Source organism: Rosa chinensis, chromosome 2, assembly GCF_002994745.2.
Source record: "Rosa chinensis cultivar Old Blush chromosome 2, RchiOBHm-V2, whole genome shotgun sequence".
NCBI classification, from domain to species: domain Eukaryota; kingdom Viridiplantae; phylum Streptophyta; class Magnoliopsida; order Rosales; family Rosaceae; genus Rosa; species Rosa chinensis.
The window spans coordinates 52,411,549-52,424,671 of NC_037089.1; the positions used below are offsets into that span (position 1 = coordinate 52,411,549).

At 39.1% G+C, this 13,123-nt stretch overlaps 1 protein-coding gene and 1 non-coding gene across 2 annotated transcripts; one reads left to right on the forward strand and one right to left on the reverse strand.

The window, feature by feature from the left end:
- Positions 1–2,556: 2,556 nt before the first annotated feature.
- LOC112184501 lies at positions 2,557–5,191 on the forward strand. The gene is made up of 3 exons (XM_024322765.1): positions 2,557–2,594; positions 2,850–4,395; positions 4,658–5,191. Exons 1-3 carry the CDS (start codon positions 2,557–2,559, stop codon positions 5,189–5,191), a joined length of 2,118 nt encoding a protein of 705 aa, XP_024178533.1.
- LOC112191148 lies at positions 3,424–3,530 on the reverse strand. Its single transcript, XR_002932865.1, has one exon. It is a non-coding gene; the product is annotated as a small nucleolar RNA R71 (small nucleolar RNA).
- Positions 5,192–13,123: the final 7,932 nt, after the last annotated feature.

Sequence of the window (13,123 nt, forward strand, 5' to 3'; positions counted from 1 at the left end):
TTGGATGGGCCTAGTTGAGAAAGAGTTATAACCATTGTCTTTGTTGATAGTTTCCAAAATTTGGATTTGGATGGAAACAATGACGTTTGAATGGTCAAATTTATCGATGCTCATGAACGCTCTTAGTTCGTAGCTTACGAAGGCTCTTAGTCAGTAATATTTTGATGCTCACGAACGCTCTTGGTCTGTGGCTTATGAACGCTCTTAGTTCGTAATTTAGTGTGAACTCCCCACGGTTCCGCTAATATGAATCGAACCCACGTTACAAGAAATGTTGGATGTAGGAGAAGGGATTTTGGAAGTGATCGGAGCATAAAATGCGATAAATATAAAGTGCAATCCCTAACACTTTTCTTAGCTATTTCCTTTAAAAAGTCAGTTTTAACTTTGTTTTCTTTTTAGGTAGTTCGTGGAGTGATTCAAGAGACATAAGAGCTGAAAGGGAGCAACGAAGCCATGAAGCATGAAGTACTGATGCAGAGGACCAAGTTTGATCAACCATTTGGCCAGAAATTACAAGGGAAGTCCACGGAATTCATTGTGGAAAACAGTTGCTGCAAAGCAGAAAACTGCAGTTTCAGAATCAGCTTTCTGGGAACGGTTTTGAGGAGCAATTCTTGCACCTTTCCAGATGCACCTTTGAAGAAAGGGCCAGCGATCCTTATGTTATACTTCAACTACAGCCAAAGAAAAGGTCAAAATCATCAACGAGGCAGTAGGAAATCAAAGTCGAAGTATGCTTCCCGATAAGGCAGAAACTGTCAGCTTTTCACGAAGCTTTTTGGGAGATCTTTTCCGGTGATTTTCTTGGAGTTTTTCCAGAAGGTTATTGATCATTCTAGATGATATGATGTCATAGAACACGTGGGAGTCAAGAACCATCCAGAAACTTGTGAAGAAGAAGTCGTTCCTTGTCCAAGAAGGAAGCTTCAGAGTCAGAAATTGAATCCTAGTCAAAACAGGACGGTTTTGCAGAATTCTTCTTTGGACGGATTTCCAAGGCATTTTTGGAAGGTTATTGCTGCTGCAAATATGAAGGAGAGTCCTAGAATGATTCCTCAAGATTTTGGAAAGGTTATTAAGGCTTGAAAATCATTTAATTGTGCACCAAGTAGAGTAATCCTCAAGCAACTAGGAGAGGCTTTCAAAGCGGAATTGTACAAGGAAACTTGGGCTGTGTATTCTATATATATAGAGGCTCTGAACACGTTGGAGGACACCATCCTACAGCGCCATCTTCTGCCATAAACCCTAGCACACAAAGTCTTGAAATTCCCAAGTCCTCCAAGAGCAAAAACCGTGCACACCATCATCCATCTTCATCAAGCCTTGCCGTGTACCATCTTGAGGGGAGTTCTTGTGTTCAAGGCTGCCTAAAAGTGAATTTGTGGCTCTCATCTTCTGCCCTTTACGGTTTTTATTCTCTTGTAATTCAAACTTATATGTTTCTAGTTGTGAATTTTGAGACAATGTGTGGTTAATCTACTTTTGTTAGGGGTGAGGTTTGAAGCCCCTAAGATATGTTTTTGACAATATTTTGATTCCTAGTTTCGTGATTTCTTTGTGGTGAAATTGTTTATTTGGTTTTGGTTTACAGATAACTGTTGCATGTTTATGTTTTATGAATGCGCACATAAAATATTATGAACTTGTAAGTGGGGCTAGAAATAGGTATTTTAATCTCCTAAACGGTTAATAATGCTTGTTTCAATGGTAGTAAAACCTATAGGACAATAGGTGAAACCAAATAAAAAGGATTGCATGCTAGGTAGGCGTTCCACACTAGTTTTGCATACTTGTTTCGATCAAACTTCCACATGTGATTAATGCTTAGAATAAATTGTTGATAGGATAGCGTTCTATACCTTGATTGTTTATTCTAAAGGCTTAGTAATGGTGCGTTCATCTTGCTTAAGTAATATAGGGAAGTAATAAGAACTTATGCATGCGTTCATGGTTTGTTCTTGAGTGAAACCTTTTTCACGACTTAGGAATTGAAACTAGGATGATAAATTTGTCTCAAGCATATTTTGGTGGTGGATTTCCGAGTTCCTAACAACTTCATCCATATCTTTCAAAACCTTAAACTCAAATCGTTTTTCTTTACTTTGTTTTCTGTTTATTTTCGTGAAAACCCAAAAACCCCCAGTTTTCCACGTTTCAGGATTGCAACACTTCTGCAATCCTCCTATCTGTCCCTCCATCTTTCTCTCTTTTCTTTTGTTTTGTGACGTTTCTTTTAGAGTTAGTTTAGTTTTGTTTTATTTTGTGTGATTAATATAGTTACCCTCAATCTCTGGCATCGAACGATCCTTGCTTATCCTTTACTACTGACCACTACATCATTGCAGGGTTAAATTGAGCTTGTTTTTAGCGTATCAATTTTTGGCGCCGTTGCCGGGGATTGAAAAATATTTATATTTTTCACACTTTTAATTTTTAGTTTGTTTAAGGTTTCGATTAGAGGTTGTAAATCATACTTGAATAGTTTTGGAATTCTTGTTTTTAACATTGACTCTATCGCTATTTCAACTAGGCCCATCTTATTACAGCACGATGTCTAGGATTGGTCTGGATACGAGAAGCGTTTTCAAGTGAGCTTTGTCTCCACCAAAATCGTTCCTTACCTACTTGGTCGTGTTGGAAAGGAGTTACCGAACGACTTAGAGAGAAAGTTTTTGTTAACGATTGGAATTCTACTTCTTTTCTAACTTGGTTTACGGTTTCTAATTGAAATCAAATTTGTTTTTGCAAGTATTTTTTTTTTTCCTCTTTCGTACCCTATATATATTGCCTTATTTTTCATTTTTCTTCTTTGATTCTTGACGTTGCTTTTGTTTTCTCCTCAGGTACTTCAATTCGTGTATGCATACAAGGAGAAATCCAAAAGGCGAGCTTGTTCCTTTGGACCCTGAGTTACAAAAAACAATTCGATTCAACAAAAAGCTTAAGGAAGCAAGCTCGTCTTCACCAAAAGAAGAAGAAGAGGTGTACGACATCTCCTTACTCTTCCAAGAGCAACCTTCAACGCCAGCACCTCAACCAATGGCTCTCACCATTAGGCAACTTTCGACCTCTGTGATTCCACCAGGTGGCGTCCCTACTTGTATAACTTACCCTGCTGCAGCTGAAGGAGCAACAGCTGACTTTGAGTTGAAGTCTGGGCTACTTCATCGTCTTCCTACATTCCATGGACTCTCTATGGAAGATCCCAATCAACACTTAATGGAGTTTCAGTTCATTTGCACAAGCATGAAGCCACAAGGAGCTGATGAGCAAATTTTGAAGTTGAAAGCCTTCCCATTCTCGTTGGCTGACAAGGCAAAACAATGGCTTTATGAGTTGCCAAGTGGACGCATCACATCTTGGGCTGGCATGATGAAAGCATTTTTGGAAAAATACTTCCCTACATCTCGTATCATCATGCTTAGGAAGAAGATAAGTGGCATTCAACAAGGGCAAGATGAGTCCTACGCAGAGTACTATGAAAGGTTCAAGACTCTTATCACTCAATGCCCTCAACATGGCATGAAGGAGGAGACCTTGCTCACTTGCTTCTATGATGGTCTCACCAACTTGGAAAGAGATATGCTCGATGCAGCCTCTGGTGGATCATTTGTTGACAAGGAACCTGCAGCTGGAATGATCTTAATTGAGAATAGGGCCTTGAATCAACAACAATATGGAAGTTCCAAGTCCACCCATACACGTGAAAAGGCCCATGAGGTAAGTACTTTGGTTCAATTAGAAGATAAAATTAACAAGCTTACCTCTATTGTTTCCCAGGGAATGAAAGGACAAGTCATGGCGTGTGGAGTGTGCTCAATGCAAGGGCATGCAGCTGATCAATGCCCTCAACTCATGGACAATGAAGAAGTCAACGCCATTGGCTTCCAACAAGGGCAGAATCGTCCTCGTAATGATCCTTTCTCGAACACATATAATGATGGATGGAGAAATCACCCAAATTTCCGTTGGAGAGACAATGACAACGTCCAAGCAGCTGCTCCAAACGCTAGTTACAATCGTGCTACACCCGGCTTCTACCAAAAACCTCAGGCTCCTCTAAACTCTAGTCCTTTAAATTCTTCATCTTCTTCTTCTTCTAATAACTATAATGAGATTATCAAAACTTTAACTATTTCTACTCAGACTTTGTTGCAGAATCAAAATCAAATGCAAAATCAAACCAACAATTTGATGCAAGGTCAGAATCTCATGCAAAAGAGGATGGAAGCAATGGAGAAACAACTTGGCCACGTGGTTGATTTCATGACAAAAGGCCCTGAAGGTGGTAAGCTTCCAAGTAATACTATTCCAAATCCAAAGGGAAACTATGAATCTGCAAATGCCATCACCACCAGAAGTGGAAAGGTCATCAATGCCATCCCCAAGGTACAAAAGAACACTACCGTGCACATTGATGAAGAAGAGGAGACGCCAACTTCCAAAAGACAGAAAAAAAAATGGCCCAGCCACGTCCAGGATTGAAATTGACGTTGCAATCCCAGATCCTGCTACGTCCAGGATTGAAAGTTCATTGCAATCCCCAACGAACCCAGAAACAAAAGGTAAAACGTCCAACTGTTCCATTCCGGTTAATACTAATATTTTTCCTTCTTCCATACCCTTTCCAAGCAGATTTGAAAAATCCAAGAAAGATGAAAGTGAGAAAGCTATCTTGGAAGTCTTTAAGAAAGTGCAAATAAACATCCCTCTCCTTGATGCGTTGAAGCAAGCACCAAAATATGCAAAATTTTTGAAAGAGCTTTGCACTACAAGGAGACACATTCATGAGAAGGAAGTAGTGAAAGTTGGCGCAAATGTTTCTGCCTTGATTGATCGAAAACTTCCTCCTAAATGCAAGGATCCCGGAAGCTTCACTGTTCCATGTGTGATTGGTAACATTAGATTTGACAATGCTATGCTAGACTTAGGTGCATCCATAAATGTTATGCCATATTCTGTTTATGCATCTCTAGGCCTAGGCGAGCTTAAAAAGGATAATGTTATCATTCAATTAGCAAACAGATCTAATGCCTATCCAAAAGGTCTTTTGGAAGATGTTCTTGTGCAGGTGGACAAGCTGATTTTTCCCGCGGATTTTTATGTTTTGGAGATGGAAGAGTCCTCCTTGACTCCAACACCACTTTTGTTGGGGACGTCCTTTTATGAGAACCGCAAGGACTAAGATTGATGTCTACACAGGCTCATTGACCATGGAATTTGATGGCGAAGTGATTGGTTTCAATATTTTCGAAGCCATGAGGTATCCTTTACATGAAATTAACTCTTGCTTTTCTATTGATGTTTTTGATACACTTGCGCAGGAATTCTTAAAAGCAATGAATGAGGACATGTTGGAAACCACCATTGAGCAAGGGATCGGATTTACAAGCAATGGCACCCCAATTTCTACAAAGAAGCTCAAGGAAATGTTGGACGATGACATGATCAAAACTGTAGCCTCCCTTGAGACACTACCACGTCATGAAAGGTATACTCCTCCTACGTCAATTCAGTTATCTACTAATAAACTTTTTCCTTCTGTGGTTCAGGCCCCATCACTTCAACTTAAACCTTTACCGGATCACTTGAAGTATGTTTATTTGGGAGATAATGAAACTTTACCTGTGTTCATCTCCTCCAAACTCACGGTTACACAAGAGGAACAACTCGTGGACATTCTCAAGGCACACAAGACTGCAATTGGATGGACTCTGGCTGACATAAAAGGAATAAGCCCTACTACTTGTGTGCATCGAATCCTTGTTGAGGAAGGGTCAAAACCATCAAGGGAAGCTCAAAGACGTCTCAACCCTCCTATGATGGACGTTGTAAAGAAGGAGGTTATCAAACTCCTTGACTGTGGCGTTATCTACCCTACTTCGGACTCCAAATGGGTTTCACCAGTTCAAGTAGTTCCTAAGAAGTCTGGAATAACGGTGGTAAAGAATGAAGAGAATGAGCTTGTGCCCCAACGAACTGTCACTGGCCATAGAGTCTGCATCGATTATAGAAAGCTCAATGCCACCACAAGAAAAGATCACTTTCCTTTGCCCTTCATCGATCAAATGCTTGAGAGGTTAGCTGGTCATTCTTTTTATTGTTTTCTTGATGGTTATTCCGGTTATAATCAAATATGCATAGCTCAAGAGGATCAAGAGAAAACCACTTTCACTTGTCCTTTTGGCACCTTTGCTTACCGTCGAATGCCATTTGGACTTTGCAATGCCCCAGGTACGTTTCAAAGATGCATGCTTAGTATTTTTTCTGATTATATTGAGAAAATAATTGAAGTTTTCATGGATGATTTTAGCGTTTTTGGAGATAGCTTCGAAAATTGCTTAGGGAATCTAGAATTAATTTTGAAACGTTGCATTGAAACAAACCTTGTTTTAAATTGGGAAAAATGTCACTTCATGGTTACTCAAGGTATTGTTCTAGGGCATATTGTTTCTTCTAGGGGAATAGAAGTAGATAAAGCTAAGGTTGATCTTGTTCGCTACTTACCCTCACCCACTTCTGTGAGAGAGGTTCGTTCTTTTCTTTGACATGCAGGATTTTACAGACGCTTTATCAAGGACTTCTCTCAAATTGCAAGGCCCCTATGTCAATTATTGCAGAAAGATGTGGCGTTTGAATGGTCTAAAGAATGCCAGGTGGCGTTTGAAAAATTGAAGGAGCTTCTGACATCTGCTCCTATCATGCTTCCTCCAGATTGGTCCTTGCCCTTTGAGCTCATGTGTGATGCTTCAGATTATGCAGTAGGCGCAGTTCTTGGTCAAAGAAAAGACAAAAAGCCATATGCCATCTACTACGCCTCTCGAACTTTGAATGATGCTCAATTGCATTATTCAACTACGGAAAAAGAATTATTAGCCGTTGTCTTTGCTCTTGAAAAATTTAGATCTTATTCACTTCAAACTAAAGTTGTTATTTATACTGATCATGCAGCTTTGAAGTATTTATTCTCTAAGAAGGAGGCAAAACCAAGGCTAATTCGATGGATTCTACTTCTCCAAGAATTTGATGTCGAAATAAAGGACAAAAAGGGAAGTGAAAACGTGGTTGCAGACCATTTGATCCGCATAGTACATGATGAAGACGCCATTCCTATGGTTGAGACATTCCCAGACGAGCAACTCTTTGGACTTGAGGTAAGTGTTCCTTGGTATGCAGATATTGTGAATTATTTAGTTACAAAGAAATTGCCAAGCACTTTATCGCATGCTAGGAAAGATAAACTTAAAAGAGATGCAAATCGGTTTGTTTGGGATGAGCCCTACTTATGGAAATTTTGTGGTGATGGTTTGATAAGACGTTGTGTGCCTCAACCTGAATTTAATCATATCTTATCGTTTTGTCATACTAAAAATTGTGGTGGTCACTTTGGTTCTAAGAAAACTGCTCTTAAGGTGTTGGAATCTGGTTTTTATTGGCCTAGTTTGTTTAAAGATGCATATGCTTTTTGTTTGACTTGTGATAGATGCCAAAGAACCAGAAATTTGGGACCTAAAAATCAAATGCCTTTAACTCCTATTCTTGTTGTTGAAATTTTTGATGTGTGGGGTATAGATTTTATGGGGCCTTTTCCTTCATCTCAAGGTTTTCTTTATATATTACTTGCTGTGGATTATGTCTCTAAATGGGTGGAAGCAAAAGCCACCCGTACTAATGATTCTCGAGTTGTTGCAGATTTTATTAGGTCTAACATATTTTCTAGGTTTGGAATGCCAAGAGCACTCATAAGTGATGGAGGATCCCACTTCTGCAATAGGACCATTGAAGCTTTGCTCAAGAAGTACAATATCACCCATAAGGTCTCTACGCCTTATCATCCACAAACAAGTGGGCAAGCTGAGGTCTCAAATCGAGAAATCAAGAAAATATTGGAGAAAACTGTGAATCCCAACCGCAAGGATTGGAGCCAAAGATTGGAGGACGCACTTTGGGCGTACAGAACTGCGTATAAAACGCCAATAGGGATGAGTCCCTTTAGGTTGGTATACGGAAAAGCCTGCCATTTACCTGTGGAACTTGAGCATAAAGCCTTTTGGGCCGTGAAAGAGTTCAATATGAACATTGATGAGGCCGGACTTCATAGAAAGCTACAGCTGAATGAGTTGGAAGAGATGCGGAATGATGCATATGAAAGCGCAAGGATTTACAAAGAGAAAACAAAGGCTTTTCACGATAAGATGATTCGTGGAAAAACCTTTGTTGTGGGTCAGAAAGTTCTTTTATTTCATTCTCGTCTTAAACTTTTTCCTGGTAAGCTTAAATCTCGTTGGGTTGGTCCTTTCATTGTTACTAATGTGTTTCCTCATGATGCAATTCAGATTAAGAGTGAGAAGAGTGGGAACGAATTCAAGGTAAATGACCACCGCTTGAAGCCTTACTACGAGGCATTTGTGGAGCATAGTGTAGAGGAGGAGAACCTCCATGATATGCCACCTCCCATGGACTAAAAGAATAACTCTGTCTGGCTGCAGGACGTTAAACCAAGCGCTTCTTGGGAGGCAACCCAAAGGATGTTTTCTTTGCTTTCTTTGTTTTCTATTTAGTTCCTTTTTATGTTTTTCGTTTGTGTGCAGCGTCATAAGGTTGTAAAGAGGTGTGAAAAGCGTTCCTTCTGTACAAACAGAGTACTGACCATACAGTCAGTCTACTTTAGACGACTGCCGTTTTCCGCTCAGATGGAACCAGAAGATTTACCATACATGGATGGAAAGATATTTGAGTGTAGTTTCTGCAGGTTTTTACAGAACTAGATTCGGAGTTCATATGCGTCCCCAGTTCCAGTTTGAATGCAGCAAGGTTAGCTCAGGAAAACAGAAAACTGTGCAGTTGTGTCATAGAAAAAGAAAAACTGGGCGTATTTCCGTGGATGAAATGAGGAGTTCTTTCCATGGACTCAAAGCTCTATATGTGTACTACCTTCAGACCAACAATCTCGTCCATTGAACCAGTGATGCTCCCGGAATAAAGGTTTGAGTGGGTAAAGGTCACTTTACCCGGTTTTCTGTTCAAATTTCTGCTTTTTCTCTAACTTTATAGGGCTATAACTTTCAAACCGCTTGGAGTTAGGAAGTGTTCCACATATGCACAGAGAGCTCGCAATGTCCACTTTCACCTCCCAGTGGTATAATCGTCATCTGAAGCTGCCTAGAAACATTATGGAACCTGGAACATGGGCTGCCAGCACAAACTTCTGGTTTCCAAAGATGCAACAAGACTTCGCATGGAGCTTACGTTAGGAAGTCAAGACCTTCTGGTCTTGAGGTTGGGGTCTTTTGTTGTCATCTCCAAAGGTCGTGAGCATTGGGAGGTCTACAAGGGGGAGCTTTTCTATCAACCTTCTCACCTTTCTTCTTTTCAATTTTTTTTTGCTTTCCTCCCTTTACGCTTCTATTATGCATTGTTTGATTAAATTTGCCATACATTGAGGGCAATGTATGATTCAAGTGTGGGGGAAGGGAATCCAATTTGAGTCTTATTAAAAAAAAAAAAAAAACCAAAAAAAATTGAAAATTTTCAAAAAATAAAAACAAATAAATAAATTGCGTTAGTTATTTTCTTTCTTTTGGAGTCTTTAGTTCTTGTTTTCAGTTTTTGTTTTGTTTTTCGAGTCTTAGGTTGCTTTCAACTGTCTGGGATGAACTTAATCTCTGAAATTATGGATAAAAGAGGCTCACAAGATTGAGATGATGTTAAAATAATTCTGTGGTTAATTACGATATATATAAAGCATATGATTGTGTAGTAGATGTGGTTTTTGATGACCTTGGTACAGAATTATGAGCATGTTGATGATGAGTTTTGATTCATAATAACCCCTGTGAGAATTTGAGCTTATTTGCTATTCTTTGTGAGTGTTTATTGAAAAATTATACTCCTATTTTCTTGGCGATGCTTAGTGATCTCATTATCTTTCTCTCTGATTGACTGCTTGCCACAGATTAAGTTTGACGGACTCTAGAGATTACTAGAACTTGCTCTTGTACTGGTCAAAACTTTTATCAATACATGTCGCTGGTTCTGGAAAGGATAAAGGCACCTAGGAAATTCCACCAAAGCCAAAAATAGCCTGTGTCCATATTTGTGCCCGTCGTGGGACTCCCCTAGTTTAACCCCTTTGAGCCTACATTTAAACCTTTTTCTTTCATCACCCTCAAAATCCTAACCTTTAAACCTTAGTATAGTTATATCCCTACCCTTGTTCTAAGGATTTAGTGGAGCTAATTCATGAGACAGATAAGATTTTGAAGGCACTACAAAGGAGATGATGAGAAAGAATAAGTGTGGGGGAAAGACTTGTCCATGAGAAAGAAGAAAAATATATGTATGCCGAAAAAGAAAAAGAAAAAAATGTGGACGGCAATAAAAAAAAGAAAAAAAAAAGTGCAAGTAATTATGGATTTTAGTCCCCCCATTGTGGATATGGAGTTTGTTTTGAAGTGAAGGCCTAAGTACGATGAATTTGGTCTTTGTCCTATTTCATAAGAAGTTCAACGCTGCAAGATGCCTTGGTGAGTAAAGGAAGACGTCTCAATGCTTCAATGAAGGCTCCACTAGGTTTTTAGAACACTTTGTGATTTTTCCTTACCCTTTCGTTTCTTTAAACCCCTAAACCTTGGCCCCATTACAACCTTGAAGTAAGACCTCTTTGATCCTTAAGATGGGCAGCCTTTGATCTGTGGAGATTGGCTACAAGAGTTGAGCATATGGTTCGGTCCGTCCGGCAAGTAGTTGGTATCCTTCATGAGATCGTAAAAGAAAAAAATATATATAAATTTCGACATAGCCTTTCTTTCTTTATATGTGAGCTTTTTGTTTGTCGAAAATATTATCATCTCTCACATATATTTGAGTGAAAAAGCTTTTAAGCATTAGCCTTGATCTGAGAGAAGAAAGAGTGGTGAATCCTGTGAGGTTTGAATCATACTTGTTGGATACATGCTAAGCTCCACCCATCACCATTGTCACATCCGTGTCTTACATGCTTATATGTGGAATATATGTTTTAATTAACTATCGAATTACTCATGATTAATTCTTGGTTGCGTGCTAATCTTGATGCTATGAAAGTAGGAGATTTCTGAGACAACAATGTTGAAGGCATAGTTTGTTTTGAGTCTTTTGAGTCTTTGTTTTATTTTCTTTGTTTTGATTTTGCTAAGGGACTAGCAAAAGCTAAGTGTGGGGGAATTTGATCGGAGCATAAAATGCGATAAATATAAGTGCAATCCCTTACACTTTTCTTAGCTATTTCCTTTAAAAAGTCAGTTTTAACTTTGTTTTCTTTTTAGGTAGTTCGTGGAGTGATTCAAGAGACATAAGAGCTGAAAGGGAGCAACGAAGCCATGAAGCATGAAGTACTGATGCAGAGGACCTAGTTTGATCAACCATTTGGCCAGAAATTACAAGGGAAGTCCACGGAATTCATTGTGGAAAACAGTTGCTGCAAAGCAGAAAACTGCAGTTTCAGAATCAGCTTTCTGGGAACGGTTTTGAGGAGCAATTCTTGCACCTTTCCAGATGCACCTTTGAACAAAAGGGCCAGCGATCCTTTAATACATGATGTTATAATTCAACTACAGCCAAAGAACAGGTCAAAATCATCAACGAGGCAGTAGGAAATCAAAGTCGAAGTATGCTTCCCGATAAGGCAGAAACTGTCAGCTTTTCACGAAGCTTTTTGGGAGATCTTTTCCGGTGATTTTTTTGGAGTTTTTCCAGATGGTTATTGATCATTATAGATGATATGATGTCATAGAACATGTGGGAGTCAAGAACCATCCAGAAACTTGTGAAGAAGAAGTCGTTCCTTGTCCAAGAAGGAAGCTTCAGAGTCAGAAATTGAATCCTAGTCAAAACAGGACGGTTTTGCAGACTTCTTCTTTGGGCGGATTTCCAAGGCATTTTTGGAAGGTTATTGCTGCTGCAAATATGAAGGAGAGTCCTAGAATGATTCCTCAAGATTTTGGAAAGGTTATTAAGGCTTGAAAATCATTTAATTGTGCACCAAGTAGAGTAATCCTCAAGCAACTAGGAGACGCTTTCAAAGCGGAATTGTACAAGGAAACTTGGACTTTGTATTCTATATATATAGAGGCTCTGAACACGTTGGAGGACACCATCCTACAGCGCCATCTTCTGCCATAAACCCTAGCACACAAAGTCTTGAAATTCCCAAGTCCTCCAAGAGCAAAAACCGTGCACACCATCATCCATCTTCATCAAGCCTTGCCGTGTACCATCTTGAGGGGAGTTCTTGCATTCAAGGCTGCCTAAAAGTGAATTTGTGGCTCTCATCTTCTGCCCTTTACGGTTTTTATTCTCTTGTAATTCAAACTTATATGTTTCTAGTTGTGAATTTTGAGACAATGTGTGGCTAATCTACTTTTGTTAGGGGCGAGGTTTGAAGCCCCTAAGATATGTTTTTGACAATATTTTGATTCCTAGTTTCGTGATTTCTTTGTGGTGAAATTGTTTATTTGGTTTTGGTTTACAGATAACTCTTGCATGTTTATGTTTTATGAATGCGCACATAAAATATTATGAACTTGTAAGTGGGGCTAGAAATAGGTATTTTAATCTCCTAAACGGTTAATAATGCTTGTTTCAATGGTAGTAAAACCTATAGGACAATAGGTGAAACCAAATAAAAAGGATTGCATACTAGGTAGGCGTTCCACACTAGTTTTGCATACTTGTTTCGATCAAACTTCCACATGTGATTAATGCTTAGAATAAATTGTTGATAGGATAGCGTTTTATACCTTGATTGTTTATTCTAATGGCTTAGTAATGGTGCGTTCATCTTGCTTAAGTAATATAGGGAAGTAATAAGAACTTATGCATGCGTTCATGGTTTGTTCTTGATTGAAACCTTTTTCACGACTTAGTAATTGAAACTAGGATGATAAATTTGTCTCAAGCATATTTTGGTGGTGGATTTCCGAGTTCCTAACAACTTCATCCATATCTTTCAAAACCTTAAACTCAAATCGTTTTTCTTTACTTTGTTTTCTGTTTATTTTCGTGAAAACCCAAAAACCCCCAGTTTTCCGCGTTTCAGGATTGCAACACTTCTGCAATCCTCGTATCTGTCCCTCCA